Source organism: Hemiscyllium ocellatum, chromosome 7 (genome assembly GCF_020745735.1).
Source record: "Hemiscyllium ocellatum isolate sHemOce1 chromosome 7, sHemOce1.pat.X.cur, whole genome shotgun sequence".
Classification (NCBI taxonomy): Eukaryota; Metazoa; Chordata; class Chondrichthyes; order Orectolobiformes; family Hemiscylliidae; genus Hemiscyllium; species Hemiscyllium ocellatum.
The window spans coordinates 66251422-66272226 of NC_083407.1; the positions used below are offsets into that span (position 1 = coordinate 66251422).

The following is a 20805-nucleotide window of genomic DNA, read 5'->3' on the forward strand; positions in this document are numbered from 1 at the left end:
TCTTGCAGGAAATAGAATCGAGACCAGCCGCTGTCACAGAAGAAAGTCAATGAAACAGAAAAACAGTTCTGAAAATTGGAGAACCACTTACTTTACCAACAATAAATTCTGGCATTTGGATAGGTTTCATCCCAAATCAGGTGGGATGTATAGTTTTGGTAAGTTGGAGGCCTGTAGTTGACTATGCCTGCCAAAATATGGTGAAAACTTAGACTGCATTTATTGATAAGATCCACCAATGAGGAATGTCTTCAAAAAAAATGGGAAAATAGTTGCTTGAGTTAAATGTCAAAGTTGAGAAATCTGTGATGCAACCACCTATTAGTCAGCGCTTGTATCTGCGTTGATGCCAGCAACATCTGTTCATGTTTAGAATCATAGAATCCCTACAGTGTGGAAGTAGACCATTCAGCCATTCAACTCCACACCAATCCACTAAAGGACATCCCACTACCCCATACCTATCCCGGTAAACTTGCATTTCCAATAGCTATCCTATCCAGCCTGCACATCCCTTGACACTATGGACAATTTAGCATGTCCAATTCACCCGATTCGCACATCTTTGGACTGTGGGAGGATGCCAGAGCACCTGGAGGAAACCTACGCCGGCACGGGGAGAATGTGCAAACTACACAGAATCACCCAAGTTTAGAATCGAACTTGGGTCCCTAGTACTGCGAGGCAGAAGTGCCAATCACTGAGACACCATTATTTATCATTTAAGTTATAATGAATGATATTGGGAGTTTCAAGTTTTCTTCTGAGACATTTTAACAATTTAACAATGTAAGCAAAGATTTGTGGACACAAAGACACACTTAAACAAGATTTAAAAGGCATTTGGACAGGTACATGGATATTCAAGACTTAGAGAGATATGGACCTACCGCAGGCAAAAGGGATTAGTTCAGTTTAGGAAACTTGGTCGGCATGGACAAGATGGGTTGAAGGATCTGTTTCTGTGCTGTATGACTATGATTCAAATTACTATTTTTTCTGACAAATCACTTCAGAAGGGAAATCACATTGAAGTTTTGGTTGAAGCTGTATAAAGCTTAACATGGATATTTTAAGTTAACAATTCAGCAGTTATAAAAGCTTTGAAAGTTTTTTTTAACATCAGCAATTGCTTTGTTTTGACACTTTAAAAGTTTCTAACCTCCAAAGAAACATTATTCAATTTTCTATAGAATCCATCTATTCTCATGGATAAGAACTACAAACTTGTATATGAAGTTAGGCAGACATTAATAATCTATTTTCACAATATGATGACCAAAGTATCCTTTCACATCCAGCAGACATTTTCCTGCACATCTAAATACCTCATCTACTGTGTGTGTTGCTCTCAATGTAGTCTCCTCTACATTAGGGAGACAGGACACCAACTCAAGGAACATTTCAGGGAACATCTCTGGGACACAAGCACCAAACAACCCCACTGTTCTGTGGCTGACCACTTCAACTCCCCCCCCCCACTCTGTAAAGGGCATGCAAATCTTGGGCGTCCTCCACTGCCAAATCCAAGCCACTTGATGATCGGAGGAAGAACACCTCATCTTCTGCCTTGGGACACTCCAACCACATGGCATCAATATCAACTTCACCAGCTTCCTTCTCTCCCTCTCCCACCTCATGCCAGATCCAACCCTCCAACTTGGCACCACCCTCTTGATCTGGCCTACCTATCCATCTTCCTTCCCACCTATCTGCTCCACCCTCCCCTCCAACCTATCACCATCACCCCCAACCTTCATCTACCCATCACCTTCCCAGCTACCTTACCCCCACCCATTTATCTCTCAGCCTCCTTGTTCCCCCCCCCCTCCACATTCCTGAAGGGCTTATACCCAAAACATTGACTCTCCTGCTCCTCAGATACTGCCTGATCTGCTGTGCTTTTCCAGTGTCACACTTTTAGACTCTAATCTCCTGCACCTGCAGTCCTCATTTTCCTGTGCCCAAATAATAAGAAGCTGTGTAATGAATTACATATTCACAATCAAATCGTGAAAATTTTGCCAAAGATTATTTTTAACATTATACCAGACATATGTACCTGGTTGATAATAAGATTGCAGAATTCCTGTAGCAAGATAATAATTCTTGATGGGAAGCAATAGTATCTGGAATGGCTCCATATCAAGCAAATAGTATGGAAAAGGGGAGTAATAAGTGGCTCAATTTCGGTGAAGTTTAATTCCTCCAATTGCGATAGATAGCATTTCAAAGTTCGGAGATGCAATTCAATGTCTTGAGCCTCAGAGACACCTACAAATATTAAAGAGCATTATTCACACCTCTCTAACATTGATATGAAGGCAAAATACTAAGGATGTTGGAAATTGGAAACAAACATAACACTGGAGAAACTCAGCAAGTCTGACAAGATTTATGGAGACAGGAACAGAGTTAACATTTCGAGTCCAGTATAACCCATCTTCAAAATCCTCTTATTCATTTCTCCTCCACTGAATGTGTAAGATTCTAGCTCCTAATTATCCACCTGCTCTGACCAGGAGAGATCTCCATCCAGTAGTTTTAATTCCAGGAGAAGACCCACCCATTGCTTTGTTACTGCTTCATTGGTGTGTTGTGCAGCCAACATTCCAGAAAAGAGGCACCACCTATTCTTACTGGCTCTCCAGCTGGCAGAGGAGACCTCCAAAAGCTCAACAAAATTCTGCCCATTATATGCTGATTAGGCCTGGCTGGAGCAAGTCTAAACTTTGCAGAATCCTTTAGAAAGATGTGGTATCCTTTTGCAGAGGCTAGATGCTTTTTTACCATGGATGTGGGACACCTTTGGGGGATGCCAGGTGCCGTTTGAGATCATTATAAGTAGACATTAAGCATATAAAATGCTTAAACCCACTAGAACAGTTAGAGTCATAGAGATGTACAGCCTGGAAACAGACCCTTCATCCAACCCATCCATGCCGACCAGATATCCCCACCCAATCTAGTCCCACCTGCCAGCACCCGGCCCATATCCCTCCAAACCCTTCCTATTCATATACCCATCCAAATGCCTCTTAAATGTTGCAATTGTACCAGCCTCCACCACTTCCTCTGGCAGCTCTTGCTATACATGTACAACCCTCTGCGCGAAAATGTTGCCTATTAGGTCTCTTTTATATCTCTCCCCTCTCATCCTTAACCTATGCCCTTTAGTTCTCAATACCCCCACCTCAGGGAAAAGCATTTGTCTATTTATCCTACCCATGCCCCTCACAATTTTGTAAGATCACCCCTCAGCCTCCAATGCTCCAGGGAAAACACCCTAAGTCTATTCAGCCTCTCCCTATAGCTCAAATGCTCCAAACCTGGCAACATCCTTGTAAATCTGTTCTGAACCCTTTCAAGTATCAAAACATCTTTCCAATAGGAGACCAGAATCGCATGCAATATTCCAACAGTGGCCTAACCAATGTCCTGTACAGCCGCAACATGACCTCCCAACTCCTGTACTCAATACTCTGACCAATAAAGGAAAGCATACCAAACGCCTTCTCCACTATCCTATTTACCTGCAACTCCACTTTCAAGGAGCGATGAACCTGCACTCCAAGGTCTTTTTGTTCAGCAACATTCCATAGGACCTTACCATTAAGTGTATAAGTCCTGCTAAGATTTGCTTTCCCAAAATGCAGCTCCTCGCATTTATCTGCATTTCATGAGATCTAACTTTGTTAATCAGTCTCCCATGGGGAACCTTGTCAAATGCATAACTGAAGTCCATATAGATCACATCTACAGCTCTACCTTCATCAATCCTCTTTGTTACTTCCTCAAAATACTCAATCAAGTTTGTGAGACATGATTTCCCACGCACAAAGCTATGTTGACTATCCAGAATCAGTCCCTGCCTTTCCAAATACATGTACATCCTGTCCCTCAGGATTCCCTCCAACAACTTGCCCACTGGTCTATAGTTCCCTGGTTTGTCTTTAGCACCCTTCTTAAACAGTGACACCATGTTAGCCAACCTCCAGTCTTCTGGCACCTCACCTGTGACTATCGATGATACACATATCTCAGCAAGAGGCCCAGCAAACACTTCTCTAGTTTCCCATAGAGTTCTTGGGTACACCTGATCAGGTCCTGGGGATTTATCCACCTTTACCCCTTTCAAGACATCCAGCACTTCCTCGTCCGTAATATGGACATTCTGCAAGATATCACCATCAATTTCCCTACAGTCTATATCTTCCATATCCTTTTCACAGTAAATACTGATGCAAAATACTCATTTAGTATCTCCCCCATTTTCTGTGGCTCCACGTTAAGGCTGCTTTGCTGATCTTTGAGGGGCTCTATTCTCTCCCTAGTTACCCTTTTGTCCTTAATGTATTTGTAAAGCTCTTTGGATTCTCCTTAATTCTATTTGCCAAAGCTATGTCCCCTTTTTGCTCTCCTGATTTCCCTCTTAAGTATACTCCCACTGCCTTTATACTTTTCTAAGGATTCACTCGATCTATCCTGTCTACATATGCTTCCTTCTTTTTCTTAACCAAACCCTCAATTTCTTTAGTCATCCAGCATTCCCTATATCTACCAGCCTTTCCTTTCACCCTAACAGGAATATACTTTCTCTGGATTCTCGTTATCTTATTTCTGAAGGTTTCCCATTTTCCAGCTTTCCCTTTACCTGAGAACATCTGGGGCCAATCAGCTTTCAGAAGTTCTTGCCTAATACCATCAAAATTGGCCTTGTCCAATTTAGAACTTCAACTTTTAGATCTGGTCTATCCTTTTCCATCATAATTTTAAAACGAATAGAAATATGGTCACTGGCCCCAAAGTGCTCCCCCACTGACACCTCGGTCACCTGCCCTGCCATATTTCCCAAGAGTAGGTCAAGTTTTGCACCTTCTCTCGTAGGTACATCCACATACTGAATCAGAAAATTATCTTGTACACATTTAAGAAATGCCTCTCCATCTAAACCCTTAACACTATGGCAGTCCCCCAGTCTATGCTTGGAAAGTTAAAATCACCTACCATAACTACCCTATTATTCTTTCAGATAGCAGAGGTCTCCTTACAAGTTTGTTTCTCAATTTCCCTCTGACTATTTGGGGATCTATAATACAATCCCAATAAGGTTATCATACCTTTCTTATTTCTCAGTTCCACCCAAATAACTTCTCTGGATGTATTTCCGGGAATATCCTCCCTCAACATCACTGTAATGCTAGCCTTTATCAAAAATGCCACTCCCCCTCCTCTCTTGCCTCCCTTTCTATCCTTCCTGTAGCATTTGTATCCTGGAACATTAAGCTGCCAGTCCTGCCCATCCCTGAGCCATGTTTCTGTAATTGCTATGATATCCCAGTCCCATGTTCCTAACCATGCCCCGAGTTCATCTGCCTTCCCTGTTAGGCCCCTTGCATTGAAATAAATGCAGTTTAATTTATTAGTCCTACTATGTCCCTGCCTGCCCTGTTTTACTCACTTCTGTTCTCAACTGTACCAATCTCAGATTGATCTCTTTCCTCACTATCTCCCTGAGTCCCACCTTCCCACCTTACTAGCATAAATCCTCCCAAGCAGTCCTAGCAAATTTCCCTGCCAGTATATTAGTCCCCTTCCAATTTAGGTGCAATTCGTCCTTCTTGTACAGGTCATTTCTACCCCAAAAGAGATTCCAATGATCCAATAACGTGAATCCTTCTCCCATCCACCAGCTCCTCAGCCATGCATATATCTGCTCTATCCTCCTATTCCTGCCCTTACTAGCTCATAGCACCGGGAGTAATCCAGATATTACTACTCTCGAGGACCTCCTTTTTAAATTTCTGGCTAACTCTCTGTAATCTCCCTTCAGAATCTCAAACTTTTCCCTCGCTATGTTGTTGTTTCCAATATGGACAATGACCTCTTGCTTGATAGAAATTTAACAGCTCTACTTCCCAACACCCAAAAAAGTGAAGGTCAAATTAGTAATTCCCTGAGCACCCACAGGCCAAAAAAATGAAGTACATGTTTGAAATAAATTAGTCAACAGAGAAAGACAAGGTAAAATTCAGGCCAATAAATAAGAACAATGCCTCAGGCTCAGAGCAATATTTGATGTGATTCTATCTGACCAAAATAAACGGACCTCTCTATTGGGCTAAGTAATAATGTGGAGAAAGTGAGGACTGCAAATGCTGGAAAGTCAGAGTCAAAAGGTGTAATGCTGGAACAGCACAGCAGGTTAGGCAGCATCCGAGGAGCAGGAGAGTCAACTGTGCCCGAAACGCAGACTCTCCTACTCCTTCGATGCTGCCTGACCTGCTGTGCTTTTCCAGCATCACACCTTTTGACTGAGTATTAATGTGGCAGAACCACTGTATTCTATAAGCAGGGACTGGAAGTAAATGAAAGAAAGGTAAGTGAAAGAAGGTAAGATGTGCTATAATGGCTATTTTGTATTTGCTGACTTTAAATAAAAATTTTCCCATTTTGTGGTCTCAAATATCAGAAGTGTACACATGGATGTCTAGAAGCTATTGGCACTGGAATCCCTGAAAAAAAACAGTACTCATATACAAAATATCACCAAACTCTGAATGAGTAATTTGGAATAATTTGAAAGAGTCAGAATGCTGTTGTTCTCTCTTCCACGTTTCTACATGTTTCTCTTTTTTCGCATATGTTCTTTTGCTAGTACAGGTAGTCAACATTTCTATCCGAAATCCGAAAAGCTCCAAAGTCCGAAGGTTTTTTTGTGAAGTTTTTTTCTCATAAACAAAGTTGTTTGGTATGCAAACAGTTAACCCGAGTCGACATCCACTCGATGCGTGTCACTCAGATGCGACGTGAGGGTTTGCGTGGCCCAGCATTGGCAGGCCTCAATTTTGTTTCAGGGCCTGTTTTAATCAGTGAGTGTGCTCCTCTGGTAAGATTTCACCATCGAACTGTCACTTATTCTGAATTCCAAAAACCAACTGGTCCCAAGCATTTCAAATAAAGGATTGTGCGCCTGTATATATATTTGTTCTCGTGTTCATGTGCAAGTCAATCACTTATTTTTGTATTTTTTGATCATTTTGAAGAACATTACTATTCTTATCCTTCTTTCACATTAGTGAATGTAAACTGGTCAAGTCCTGGGTGCTGAAATTTTCTCATCAAAAATGGTGGAAGTGAATATCAAAAGGAAAAGTAGTATACTGACTGAAGAACTGCATTACAAGTTATAGAACAGGAAGGCATCACGGGAAATTTAGTCAAGTCACAGACTTGCGAAAGTCCATGAACTGATTTCAAACTTTGCTGGAGCTGTGACCACAAAAATGACATTTTCATTCCAGAAGAGGAAATTGATAAGAGTATTAGAGATAACAGTCCAGATAACTGTCTTTGTTTGTTCAGTTGTAACCATGAGATTGAAATCCAGATAAGCAGTACAACAAACAGGAGTTTCAAACAGAAGAGTGCTATAAATAAAAACAAATTAAATTGGCCCAAAGCAGGTATTAACTTTATATGGCACATATAGTGATGTTAAACATTTCTGATGACAAAGGTGCTCAGAAAAGATAAGGGAATGGTAAAGGAGGAAGGGTGTGATGTTTTTGGTTAAGGGAAGCTTTGCAGTATTGGAGAAGGTGGATGTCTTTGAGGTTTCAAGAACATAATCGATTTGGCTAGAGCTAAGAAATAAAACCAGGGCACTTATGTTGCTCAATACAACATACAGATCACCAATTAGTGGGAAGTATGTAGTGGAACAAATCAGCAAGAAAATGACAGAGATGCAAACATCATGGTGTAGTTACTAGATTAGATTAGATTACTTACAGTGTGGAAGGAGGCCCAACAAGTCCACACCGACCCTCCGAAGAGCTACCCTCCCATACCCATTCCCCTAAATTTACCCCTTCACCTAACACTATGGGCAATTTAGCATGGCCAATTCACCTAACCTGCACATTTTTGGACTGTGGGAGGAAACCGGAGCACCGGGAGGAAACCCATGCAGACATGGGGAGAATGTGCAAACTCCACACAGACAGTTGCCTGAGGCAGGAATTGAACCCTGGTCTCTGGCAAAGGGGGAGGTGCCGGGAGTAGAGGTTGGGTTGTTGCGGGGTGTGGACCTGACGAGGGAGTCGCGGAGGGAGTGGTCTTTCCGCAACGTTGATAGGGGTGGGGAGGGAAATATATCCTTGGTGGTGGGGTCTGTTTGGAGGTGGCGGAAATGACAAAGGATGATACGATGTATCTGGAGGTTGGTGGGATGGTAGATGAGGACCAGATTCGCGGCCTCCACGGGGTCCACAACCACTGGAAACAACACTGTTTCTGCCGTCGCCGCAGCCACTTCTGCCCCCGGAGTTGCCGTCGCCGCATCTATTTCCGTCCCCAGTGACATCACTCACCTGCACAACAACCACGCTGCATGCGTTTCCACCCCCGCGCTGATCTCCGCCCCCACACCGATCTCTGCCCCGCGCAGATCTCCGCCCCCGCTCCTAACCCTGCCCCGTGCCGATCTCCGCCCCCACGCCTAACCCCGCCCCCACTCCCAGCTCCAGCCCCACAACAGGTCCAAGCTCCCAGCTCTGCTGTATTTTCACTATCCCTCCAGACCGCCCCCTCTCTGGAGGATGAAAGATCAGTCCTCAGCAGAGGCCTCACCTTCATCCCCCTACACTCCGGATTAACGAGTTCAACATGTGGCGAGACATCGAACAATTCTTCTGCTGCCTTCATCTCCGCACCTACTTCTTCAGCCAGGATTCTCGCCCACCCTCTGACAACGCCTTCTCCCGCCTCCAACACACCCCATCCACCTGGACATCCCGTGCTGGCCTCTTACCCACCCTCGATCTCTTCATAGCCAACTGCCGCCGCAACATTGACTGCCTCAACCTGTCCACCCCTCTCACCCACTCCAACCTCTCACCCTCACAACGTGCAGCCCTCCACTCCCTCCGCTCCAACCCCAACCTCACTATCAAACCAGCAGACAAGAGAGGCGCGGTGGTAATTTGGCACACCGATCTTTACACTGCTGAGGCTAAACTCCAGCTCACGGACACCTCCTCCTACTGCCCCCTTGACCATGACCCCACCTCCCACCACCAAACCATCATCGCCCAGACCATCCATAACTTCATCACCTCAGGGGATCTCCCATCCACCGCCTCCAACCTCATAATCCCACAACTCCGCACCGCCCGTTTCTACTTCCTCCATCGCATCTGCTCCCAGGAGGACCAATTCCAATACCGAACAACCCAGATGGCCTCCTTCTTCAAAGACTGCAATTTCCCCTTAGACGTGGTTGACGATGCTCTCCACTGCATCTCCTCCACTTCCTGCTCCTCCGCCCTTGAACCCCACCCCTCCAATCGCCACCAGGACAGAACCCCACTTGTCCTCACCTACCACCCCACCAACCTCCAGATACATCGTATCATCCTTCATCATTTCCGCCTCCTCCAAACAGACCCCACCACCAAGGATATATGGCCCTCCCCTATCAGTGTTCTGGAAAGACCACTGGTCAGGTCCACACCCCCCACCAATCCGACCGCAACTCCTGGCACTTCCCCCTGCAACCGCAAGAAATACAAAACTTGCGCCCACACCTTCCCCCTAAGGCCCCAAGGGATCCTTCCATATCCATCACAAATTCACCTGCATCTCCACACACAGCATTTACTGCATCCGCTGCACCCGATGTGGCCTCCTATACACTGGGGAGACAGGACCAGCTTTCTCATTTCCCCTCCCCCCACCTTATCTATGTCCCAACCCTGGGACTCAGCACCGCCTTCTTGCCCTGCAATCTTCTTCCCGACCTCTCCGCCCCCACCCCCTCCCTTAATCTCCTTCCACCTATCGCATTCCCAATGTCCCTCCCCCAAGTCCCTCCTCCCTACCTTTTATCTTAGCCTGCTTGGCACAACCGCCTCATTCCTGAAGAAGGGAATATGCCCGAAACATCGATTCTCCTGCCTGACTTGCTGCGCTTTTCCAGCAACACATTTTTCAGTATTAAATAAATACTTTGGATGTGTATTTACTTACATGGCAGTCGCTGCCTAGGACATGGTGAGAGGAGCAAACTCTAATGAAGGGTTTAAAATTGATAAAGAGGAATTAGGTAAGCTGTCATTACCCTAAGTCAACCAAGGCATTAGGACTGGATGAGAAATATCCGACGATACTGAAAGAAGTGAGTGTGGAAATTGCAAAAGTTGCTGGCAAGTATACTTCAATCTTCCTGAATTTGGGGTTGGTGCCCGAGGACTGAAGAATTGCAAACATAGTTACCTTTTTGGCTAAGAGTGTAAAAATAGGCTAAACAATTACTGATCAGTCAGTTTAACTTCGACTGGTGAGGAAACTGGTAAAACCAATTCTTCTAAAAACAATTGATATTCACTTGGGAAAACATGGGTTAATTCAGAAGAGGCAGCATAGATTTGTTAAACAAAATTCATGTCCAATCTGGAATTTTTTGAAGAGGTAACAGAATGTTTGATGAGGGGAAGCCTGTTGATGTGATGTGGACCTCTAAAAGGCCACTGATACAATGCCCAACAGCAGACTTGTGAGGAATCATTGATTAACATGTTCAGTAGCTAAATGGACACAAAACTAGCTGATGGATAGGAAACAAAGAGTAATAGTCATAGGTATCGTTCAGGCCGGAGGATGGTTTGTACTGGAATTCCCCAGCAGTCAGTATTGATCTATGTAAATAAATGATCTAGATATTGTGTGCAAGGCGAAATTTCAAAGTCTGCAGATGAAATAAAAATTGGTAGAATTGTAGGCGGTCAGTAGGTTAGTATGAAACCTCAAAAGCAAGTAACAAGTTGGTGGAGTGAGCAGATAGATAGCAGGTGAAATTAAGTGTGGTGAAGTATGAGCTGATACACTTTGGTACAACAAAATTGGAGAGACAGTACAAAGTAAAGGACATTATTCTAAAAGGTGTGCATGAGCAGGGAGACCTGAGATTACATGCACATTACTCATTAAAAGTGGCATGACAGGTTGAGAGAACTGTTAATAAAGCATATAGAATTCTAGGCTTGATAAGCAAGAGTACAATATAAGAACAGGGATGCTATACTGGACATGTATAGGACACTGGTCAGACTTTAGTTGGAGCATTATGTACAGTTCTGATGCCATACTTTGGAAAAAAATGTGAAACATTCGAGAGAGTTCAGAAGAGGTTTATGACAATGGCTCTAGAGAATGAGAAACTTTAATTATAAGGATCGATTGGAATTGTTTCCCTTGGTGAGAAGGCAGAGGTGAGATTTGATAGAAGTTTTCAAAATTATTGAGGGTTTCGACGGAGGAAATCGGACAAAACTGTATCCACTCCAAAGAGGATTGACAACCGAAGGGCACAAATTTGAAGTGTTTTGGTAAAAGGAGCAAATTTAGATTAGCTAAATTGGCAGTGTGGCTAGTTTGTGAATGCAGGAAGACTCTAACAGGGTCCAATTCCTACGCTGGCTGAGGTTACTATCAAGGACTCTGCTTCTCAACCTCTCCCTTCACCTTAGTGACCCTTAGGTTATTGAAAGAGCACCCTATGGTCTGGTAAGACAATGACGACTTTACCTTAACCTTTGTTCAGACATATGAACTATTGGATTAAAATTAAAGTTCAATGTAAAATCATTCATTATTGATTTATTATGAAAGAATCATAACATTATAAGCTGCTTAACTTATAAAGAGGCAGATAAAAGGCTTTTAAACATGACTTTTGCTTAGGAATAGCCTGAGCATTAAACAAAGCATACATTTTTGGAGTTTGAACTTTTGGTGATTATTAATGTTTTCAGCATTCAATAACATGCACAAAGTTACAATAATCACTCACATAGGAGTCCTGTGGTCTCCAGTTCTCAGTCAGAATCCAAATCTAATCCTCAGAATACTTTCCTCTAACACACCAATTCCAGTTACAATCAATAACTTACAAGCACTGCTAGAACAGAGATCGATATATTTTCAAATTGTTTTGTAGATGCTTAACTTACATTTGATTTAAGAACACCAGTCATCATTCTTAAATGTTACATCTCAATCTCTGGAATTGATGTCATATTGTATGTCCAAACGTCTGGTTATTTAATTTTGAAAGATTCTATCTATCTAAAGATATTCAAAATATAATGCCAGTGAGTTACCTTCTGTGACTTTCAAGATTGTATTTTTGAAGGTAGAATAATAGCTGCTTTTCCCAATTCTCAGAATATCAGCTATTTTGTAAACCTTGGGATTCTGGAGCTATACAATGAAGAATTCAAAGTTAGTATGATTGCAAATCACCATGATTCAAATAAGTCAACTCCTTACATGTGAATTGCCAAAATAAATGTCTTTATTAAGATACAGAAACTGTCATTTGTCCTTGATCTTATGCTGGGCAAGCAATTTAACCACTTATGGTTAACATCAATATCTAAACAAGAGTTGGATAACGTAGGGAAGGAAACATGCCTTCATAGTTTTCTTCTTTTTTTTAAAAGAAGTTCTTGAAGAAACTTTGCATGCAATGTAATGAGGCAGAAGAAATCGTGAATCTGCCCTTTGAAGAATCTAAAGTATGAATACACCAAATCTCTGCATTGAGCCATATCACTGTACTAACCTATTACATCAGTACTAGAAAACCAAAAGTTTCATTGCAAAGTATAAAAAGTAAAAACTGCAAGTTGTGGGGAAGCCCAATACTAGGGGGCATAGGTTGAAGGTGAAAGGGGACAGGTTTAAAAAGGATCTAAGGGGCAACTTTTTCATGTAGAAGGTGGTGCATGTATGGAATGAACTGCCGAGAAAGTGGTGGAGACTCATACATTTATGATATTTCAAATTAATCTGGATGGGTATATAAATAGAAAGGATTTAAAGGGGTATGAGCCAAATGCTGGCAATTGGGACTAGATTTATTTAGGATATCTGGTCAGCATGGACACGTTTGACCAAAGGGTCTGTTTCCATGCGGTATGACTATGACTCGAAATATCCTGTAGTTTTGCCAACATCTTCTAATGGAAAAGGTTATTATTAACTGCATTGGTGTTTGGATATTTTTCATGAACACTAATATTTTACTGTCTGCACATTTTATTTATCAAATTTTACAGGACAGTGCTCAATACACCCAGAAGGAAAGCCACTAACCTGCTGTCGACAGAAGGCATCTGCCCCCTAAATCACTGGAGATTCAGGGGACCCTCAGTGGGAGGAAGTCCTACCCTTTGGAACTGTTAGCCAATCAGATTGCTTCTATTACCCAGTGATGTGACCAGTCTCAGGATAATGGCACCAATAGATTCCAGAACCAGCTAAACTGGGGCAATAGATATAGAGGAAGGAGTGCTAGGATGGCTGAGGTGTAGACTGTAAAGTCAGGAAGGGGAGAAAGGAAGGAGAATACTATCTTTTTGGGAAGAGTGCACACAGTGCACTTAAGGATACCTCTGAAGACAAGTTTTCCCACCCACTCGTAAAAACTTTTAAGAAAACAGGTGCCCATTCCCATCCATTTGCCCCTGTTAAATGTATTAAGACATGTGCAGCATGCGACTGGGATAGTAGAGAGATATTGATAGGTTAAATAAGTGGGCAATATGTTGGCAAATGGAGTATAATGCAGAAAAATGTGAAGTTGTTCATATTGGAAAGGAGAACAAAAGAACAGATTATTATTTAAAATGAAAAAAAATTGCAGAAAGCTGCAACACAAAGAATCTTTGGGACCTGGGCACGAAACGCAGGAAGCTAGCACACCGGTGCCACAAGTAATCAGGAACACTAATAGAACATTGGCCCTTATTTCAAGGGATAGCAATATAAGAGTAGGAAAATCTTACTGCAACTGGACAAGGTGCTGGTGAGACCATATCTGGAGTGACATGAACAGTTTTGGTCCCCTTATTAAAAAAAAGTTATCATACCATTGGAGGTAGTTCAGAGACAGTTAACTAGGGTGATACCTAGTATGAAGAGATTGCATTATTAGCAAAGGTTAAGAACTTTGACACTCAACTATTGGAATTTAGAAGAATGAAAGGTGATCTCATTGAAATATATTGACAGCACAGTGGCTCAATGGTTAGCACTGCTGCCTCAGTGCCAGGAATGAAAAATGTGGTGCTGGAAAACCACAGCAGGCCAGGTAGCATCCAAGGAGCAGAAGAATCGACATTTCAGGCTTAAGCCCTTCTTCAGAAAAGCCTTATGCCTGAAACGTCGATTCTCCTGCTCCTTGGATGCTGCCTGGCCTGTTGTGTTTTTCCAGCACCACATTTTTCAACTCTGGTCTCCAGCATCTGCAGTCCACACTTTTTCCACAGTGCCAGGGACTCAGGTTTGATTCCAGCTTTGGGTGACTGTGCAGAGTTTGGGCACTTTCTCCCTTGGGTTTCCTCTGGGTGCTCCGGTTTTCTCCCACTATCCAAAGATGTGCAGGATAGGTGAATTGGCCAAGCTAAATTGCCCATTATGTTCATGGATGTGTAGATTAGGGTCATTAGTCAGGCGTAAACGTAGAGTAATAGGGGAGGAGTCGGATGCTCTTTGGAGGGGGTGTGTGGACTTGCAGGGCCAAGGGGCCTGCTTCCACACTGTGGGGATTCTATGAAATATAGGATTAGAGTCATAGAGGCATGACAGGGTAAACACTAAGAGGATGTTTCCCTTCATGGGTAAGTCTAGTATCACAGCACATAGTTTTAAATTAGCATCCTTTTATTCTGAGACTGAGATAAGGAAGAATTTCTTCTCTCAGGGGGTTGAGTGTCTTTGGGTGTCCTTGCCACAGAGAGCTGTGAGGGAACAGCCTTTGTGTATATTTAAGGCTAAGATAGGTAAGTAGATTCTTGGTCAGCAGGGAAAGCAAAGGTTATAGGGAAAGGGCAGGAAAGTGGACACAAGGAATGTCAAATCAAAATGACCTACTCCTGTTCCTTTCACGCTTGGATAATATCTTAACTAAACAGAACCACATCAAACACTAAAACACAGGTTTGTCTTTCATTACCTTTGTAGTTTTAACATTTTTAAAACTTAATAGTGATAAGGAGAAACAGCTTGTTTGTTCTACATACAAACCTGCTTATATATTCCAAGCAAATTTTCTTTCCTTGCCATCCAAAAGTAAATCTCTGAACTTGGAGTAGGATTTATTTCTTCAAATAAGTCATCAACTGAATCTTGACTCATTACATCTGTGATCTGATGCATCCATTGGATCACCATGGACTCAATGGAATGAAGTATTGATTTGTCCAATTGTGAAAGGCTACAAAAAGTAAATAAAGAGCTTTTAAATAAAGTGTTAGATCAATTGAAATCATGAAGTCACTTCGTTACACCAGCATCTATATACTACAGGTTAGACAACACTGAACCTTGAAATGACAGATATAAAGATTAATAGTAATATTTTTTTAATAGCTATTTGTCCTCCATGACTTCAGATTCACAACAATGTAATTGACTCTTAAATGCCCTCTGATCAATTAGGGGCAAGCAATTAATGCTGATCTCGCCAGCGACACCCACATCTCATGAATCAATAAGAAAAAACATATTTTTCAATCATGCAAGATCTTAAGTACAGTTTTGACAGTGCCACAGATTTGATTCTGGTTAACATATTTGGGCTGGATAACAGACCCAGGTCAACCTTCATCTCTTACTCTAAGCATTTAATGCCACAAGCAAGATCACATAAGACTAAGACATTTTCTGAGCTGGTTGACATGGAGAAATCCTAACCCCTACACTTATGAGCACTTGAGCAAACAAACACTTCCTAAACATTGTTTTGGGTTGCATTAGAAGCAATATGAAGGAGCCAAGTTAGTAAAGTCGGTATTCACAATTGATTACTAAAAAGGTTACGCTTTCACTCAAAAATGATAACTATTATCTTGTTATAATGCATCATGAAATACTTTAAATATCAATTATATCGTGAAAACAGCTTGACAATGTGAAATGAATGGTAACAAAGAAGTGTGCAGTAATATTTAAAACTATTTTCAGTTTCTGTAACTTTCTAAATGTATTAAAACTCCAACCTCCACACATAATTATGTCAACTTTTATTTAATTATTAAAAATTGCTTCTAAAACAAACCCAACACAATATTTAATACCTTCCCATGATTAGGTAGGTTAGTGATAGACAGGATTATCTTCATTTTATGAAGTCGTAAATAACTTTTTTTCAAAAGCAAGCACCTTAAAGCTTTACTAACAAGCACTTATGGGAATCAGCAAGTTTGAAAGAATCAGAATCTGAAAGAACAACGTACTTATCATGAATTTCAATTTCTTGGTTTTCATATACACTTTCAGGAACAAGGGGCAATGGCAAAATAGTCTTCCCTTCCATTTGACCATGAACAACAGATATTCTGCTTTTTATCATTTCAATATGTTTTCTGACATCGTAGGATATAGCCTGTGGCCACCCCAAATGATTATTTGAATTGGACAAGATCGGAACCAGTACCTGCAAGTGCACAAATTACTTCAGTAAACAATATAGTTACAAAGACTATAATGCTAAAACACAAAGTAGTAGTGTTGAACATTAAACTGACACAGTTATCATTAAACAGCAGTTAAGTGCACTGGACAGAACAAAAGCTATATGCCTGGATATTGTTTTGAACTCAAACAAAATTGAGCAATTAATATTTGAGCCAAGCTATCCCAGAGTTAGGATACATGCATCTACCCAATAATGTGGAATGTTGCACAGGTATAGGTGACCCAGAATATAACCCAAGACAGACAAAAAGACATCAGACAATCACCATACTAATGGTCTCCTCCCAATCATAACTAAAGTGATGCAAGAAATAATTAATAATGCCACTACACAAAATCTACTCACCAACAACATAGCAATTTGTTTAGATTCCACCAGAAACATTCAGCACAGGATCTTACTGTAGTTTTGATCCAAATGTGAACCCTTTAGAACTGTATGACAGATTGAAGGTGAGGGAAACTGCTCCCAAAATCAAGGCAAAGTCTGGCACAAAGGAGCCTGTGCAATTCTGCTCAATAGCAGGCAAACACTGTTATACTAGGTGCAGAAGAAGCATCTTTCTGGTTGTGGTGGATGCAGTCAATCATCATTGCTCCAGATTAATGGAGTTTTGTAAAACATAATTTACAAATACTTCATCAATGACCATCCCTGGTACATGGTTTGAAATGGCAAAATAGTGATAATGGGGTAAATGTTTGAGGTGAGGGGTGTGGACTGCTGATGCTCTGGACCACAAAGAAGGTTAGCACCATACTGAACAGAAAGTTGGCATCGCTGCTGCAATAATACACGGAGGATATCTTAGTCTTTTTTTTGTGCTGCTCCCTCAGTGACAGAAAGTCAGTTTTGGAAAATTGGCAGCCAACCTGATTGACAACAGTGCCAAAATAGAGATGCAATCATTGCTAGAACCATAAGGAGTCCTGAGAATAACTGAAGATGTGCCCTGTTCATAAGGTAAGTCCAACAATTTTGGGTGGGCACATCTTTGTAATCCCAGAAATGGGGTACATGCTACAGAAGGGTGGAGGAGGCACAAGAAGTGACATCATCTTAGTGGGTTGACCTCAACACGCACAGATGGCTACACAGCAAGTACCTCTTGTCCTGCCTGCCTGTAGATCAAGCCATCAAAGCTGCCAGGCTAACCTTTTTTTTGTATTTGCTCCACCTAATGGAATGTAGCAATGGAGGTAGACCAAGCCCCTTAAGAGACTGTCAAATAGCCGCTTAAGGCTCTCAACATGCCTAAATACAAGCTGCCTGATCCCTTCCCTATAACGTGATGGACTGATCAAGGATAGGCAGGACAGGAATTTATTTTGCACGTCTCCCCCCACTTGGGCTGTATAATTCCACACAAATATTATTGGATATAGTGCTTATGAGACAGGACTTCAAATACCATCATGGAACTTGAATTCAATTAACTAAATAATTAACTTTTAAAGTGATCATTAAATAATAATTAAACTTTTTCTGAAAGAAGCTATCACAATAGTGGTGATCATGAAACTGTTAGATTGGCATGAAACTGTTAGATTGGTATAAAACTGATTTTGTTCATTAAAGTTCTTCAGTTCTTGCCACGAAAAAAAAGTAACCAGCATTGGCCTCGGTAACCATAAAGGCACAAGCACAGTTGTCCCATAAAATATCAGGAAACCTATGATAAAATTGGAAGAGTTATCCTATAGGCTTGTTGTACAAGACCTTGACCTAATCATATTTACTGAACACACTTCATAGTCGATGTCCCAGATTTCTTCAATAACATCCTGGAGTATACCCTTTCTCAGCCTAAATCTACAATCCCTGATTTGGGCCTCTCAATCAAGATGACAACTTTCCTATCCATTTCATATGGACCTGTCAATTTTCTACACTACATTTATGTCTCCCCTCAACCTCCTCTATGCTGATTAAAACATCCCTGGCCTATCCAGTCTTTCCTCATAATCCAATTCAGGCTTCATTCTCATAAATCTCCTTGGTACCCTCTTTAGTGCAATTTTTTTTTATTATTTCTTGTCACCTGTATCTCATTACAAAATATCGTGAAGAGTGTTGTATAGTATTACCACTCTCTAGTGCCATCTTAAAAAACAGAAAAATAAAACAAAACACAGAACATGAAGGCAAAAAAAGTGAAGAAATAAAAGAAAATGTTCAACTTTACAATCCCTCTTGTCAAATGCTCCGCTATGGGCCATGGGCCTGTTGGCCAGGCAAAAGTCCCCTTCTCCACATCTCTGCCACTGGAATGAAAGTCACCGATCTTCAGGGCATCTCGCATCCAAGTCCTCATTTGGTCTCCCCAATGCAGACACCACTGATGCTGCTGGGTACTGCACCGGCTCAAACCAACTCCGCCGCCGCAAGTCTGCTTCGGACCCACCATGCCAATACAGCTGCTGCTGGTGCTGCCAAGTCTCATACTGGGCTCAAACCGTCTCCATGAATCTGTGCTGGAAGCAGACACCACAGGGAATCCAAACTCGCCTCCGCACCAGCAACCATGATGCTGCAGAAGTCATTGGGAACACAAACTCTCCTCCGCCACCGCCCTCACAAGTCTACACTCATGCCGTCACCATAACAGAGTTCTTCACCAAGGGGTAAGTAAAATAAAATAGACAAGAAAATGAGAGGAGAGAGACAAAAAAACAAAAAAAAGCAGAAGGAGCAGACAAGATCCGGTCTCAGAAGCCAACTCCACTGCCATCTTAGCGGAAGTTATTTTTCCTACAAGACTATAACTGCCTACGATATTCCACCTGTGATCTAACTTGTGTATGATACAACTCCAGCATAACCTCCCTGCTCGTCAACTCAGTGGCAAGGCTAAGGCAGGCAAGAACCCCTTTTTGACCACTTTTTTTGCGCCTGTCCAGTCAGCTTCAGGGATCTGCGGGCATACACTCCAAAACCTCCTCTATTTCTCCACACTTCCCAGCATACCTCTTGCCATTTCTTGTCTAATCCCTTACTTTGCTGGCCTTCGCAAAGCATTTTACCTTACAGTTCTTTGAATTAAACTCCATTTGCCACTATCTACCAACCTGACTGATCCATTGATATTCTTCTGTAACCTACAAATTTCTTCTTGATCAACAACAATATGGCCAATTTTTGTATTGTCTGCAAACTTCTTTATCATGTCTCCAATGTTCAAGACCAAATTATTGATATATTCCACTAAAAAAGACCTAGTAAGGAGTCTTGATGAGCAAAGATAAGATCCTTCCAACCTCAAAATCATCTACATTGATACTGATCTTTGCACATTGCCTCTGAGCTAACATTGTATCTAGATTATCACTTTGCCTTGGATAATGTGCTTTTACTGTTGTGACCAGTCTGCCATGCGGGACCTTGTCTAAAATCTTGATATAATCCATGTATACTACATCAAAAGCACTATGCTCATAAACTGCCTTGTTGCTTCTACAAAATACTTATTCACAATGGTCAATTTCCCTTCCCTTAAAGCTGTGCTGAAAATCTGTGATTAATCTGGCTCTAAATAATGTGATCCAGTTCTTCAGAATACTTTCTTATAGATTTCCCTTTCTCCCTCTGTAGCCAATGGCTCAACGTCAGATGCCTCCAGTCCTTTGAAACTACTCCTGTTGCCAGAGAAGGGTGGAAAACGATGGTTAGAGTTTCTGTTATTTTTTTCCACTTGTTTCCCTTAACCTCAGACCAGGACAGTTTTCATCTAGGCCTGGAAAATCATACATTTTCATAAGATGTTAAAATCCTTAAATGTTTTTTCTTCTCAGTTTAATTTTGCCTGGTATTTCACGTTCCTCCTTCCCAATTGTAATGTCTGTCTTCTCTCCTTTGTGTTTTATAACTTTGAAAACTGACCCAAGTCCTTTGTTTTCACGCAGGTTTCTCTTCTAGTCCATAAATATCCTGTTTTTATCATTTTGTTCTTTTTGTAGATTTACCAAAAGAAATCTGTGGAGTTTCCATTATTTATCATTGTGTTACCTCTTTGTTTGCCTCCCTAATTTCTTATACTCCTCTAGATTTCCAACAATATTAAGCCCTTGATATCTGCTTCCCTTTATTTCCTTCTTCCTCTTATAAACCTTTAAACATCCAGAGCATTCTGTATTTGTTAGTCTCACCTCCTAAGGAAACATACTTATTCTGAGCGCTTGCTACCTGTTCCTTAAACACCTCCAATTGATCCTGTACTCATTTGCTATCAAGTCACAGTTTCTAATCCAATTTAGCTAAAT

At 41.6% G+C, this 20805-nt stretch overlaps 1 protein-coding gene across 1 annotated transcript in view; it reads right to left on the reverse strand.

Annotated features, from left to right (window-relative positions):
* The window catches only part of dnah9l (dynein, axonemal, heavy polypeptide 9 like), a 429781-nt gene that overhangs the window by 399564 nt on the left and 9412 nt on the right, over window positions 1–20805 (reverse strand). Inside the window, exons 4-7 of the mRNA XM_060828114.1 lie at window positions 16305–16504; window positions 15094–15283; window positions 12165–12264; window positions 2063–2274 (exon numbers count right to left, since the gene is read on the reverse strand). Of these exons, the coding sequence (XP_060684097.1) occupies window positions 2063–2274; window positions 12165–12264; window positions 15094–15283; window positions 16305–16504 (702 nt within the window). The remainder of the gene's footprint in view (window positions 1–2062; window positions 2275–12164; window positions 12265–15093; window positions 15284–16304; window positions 16505–20805) is intronic.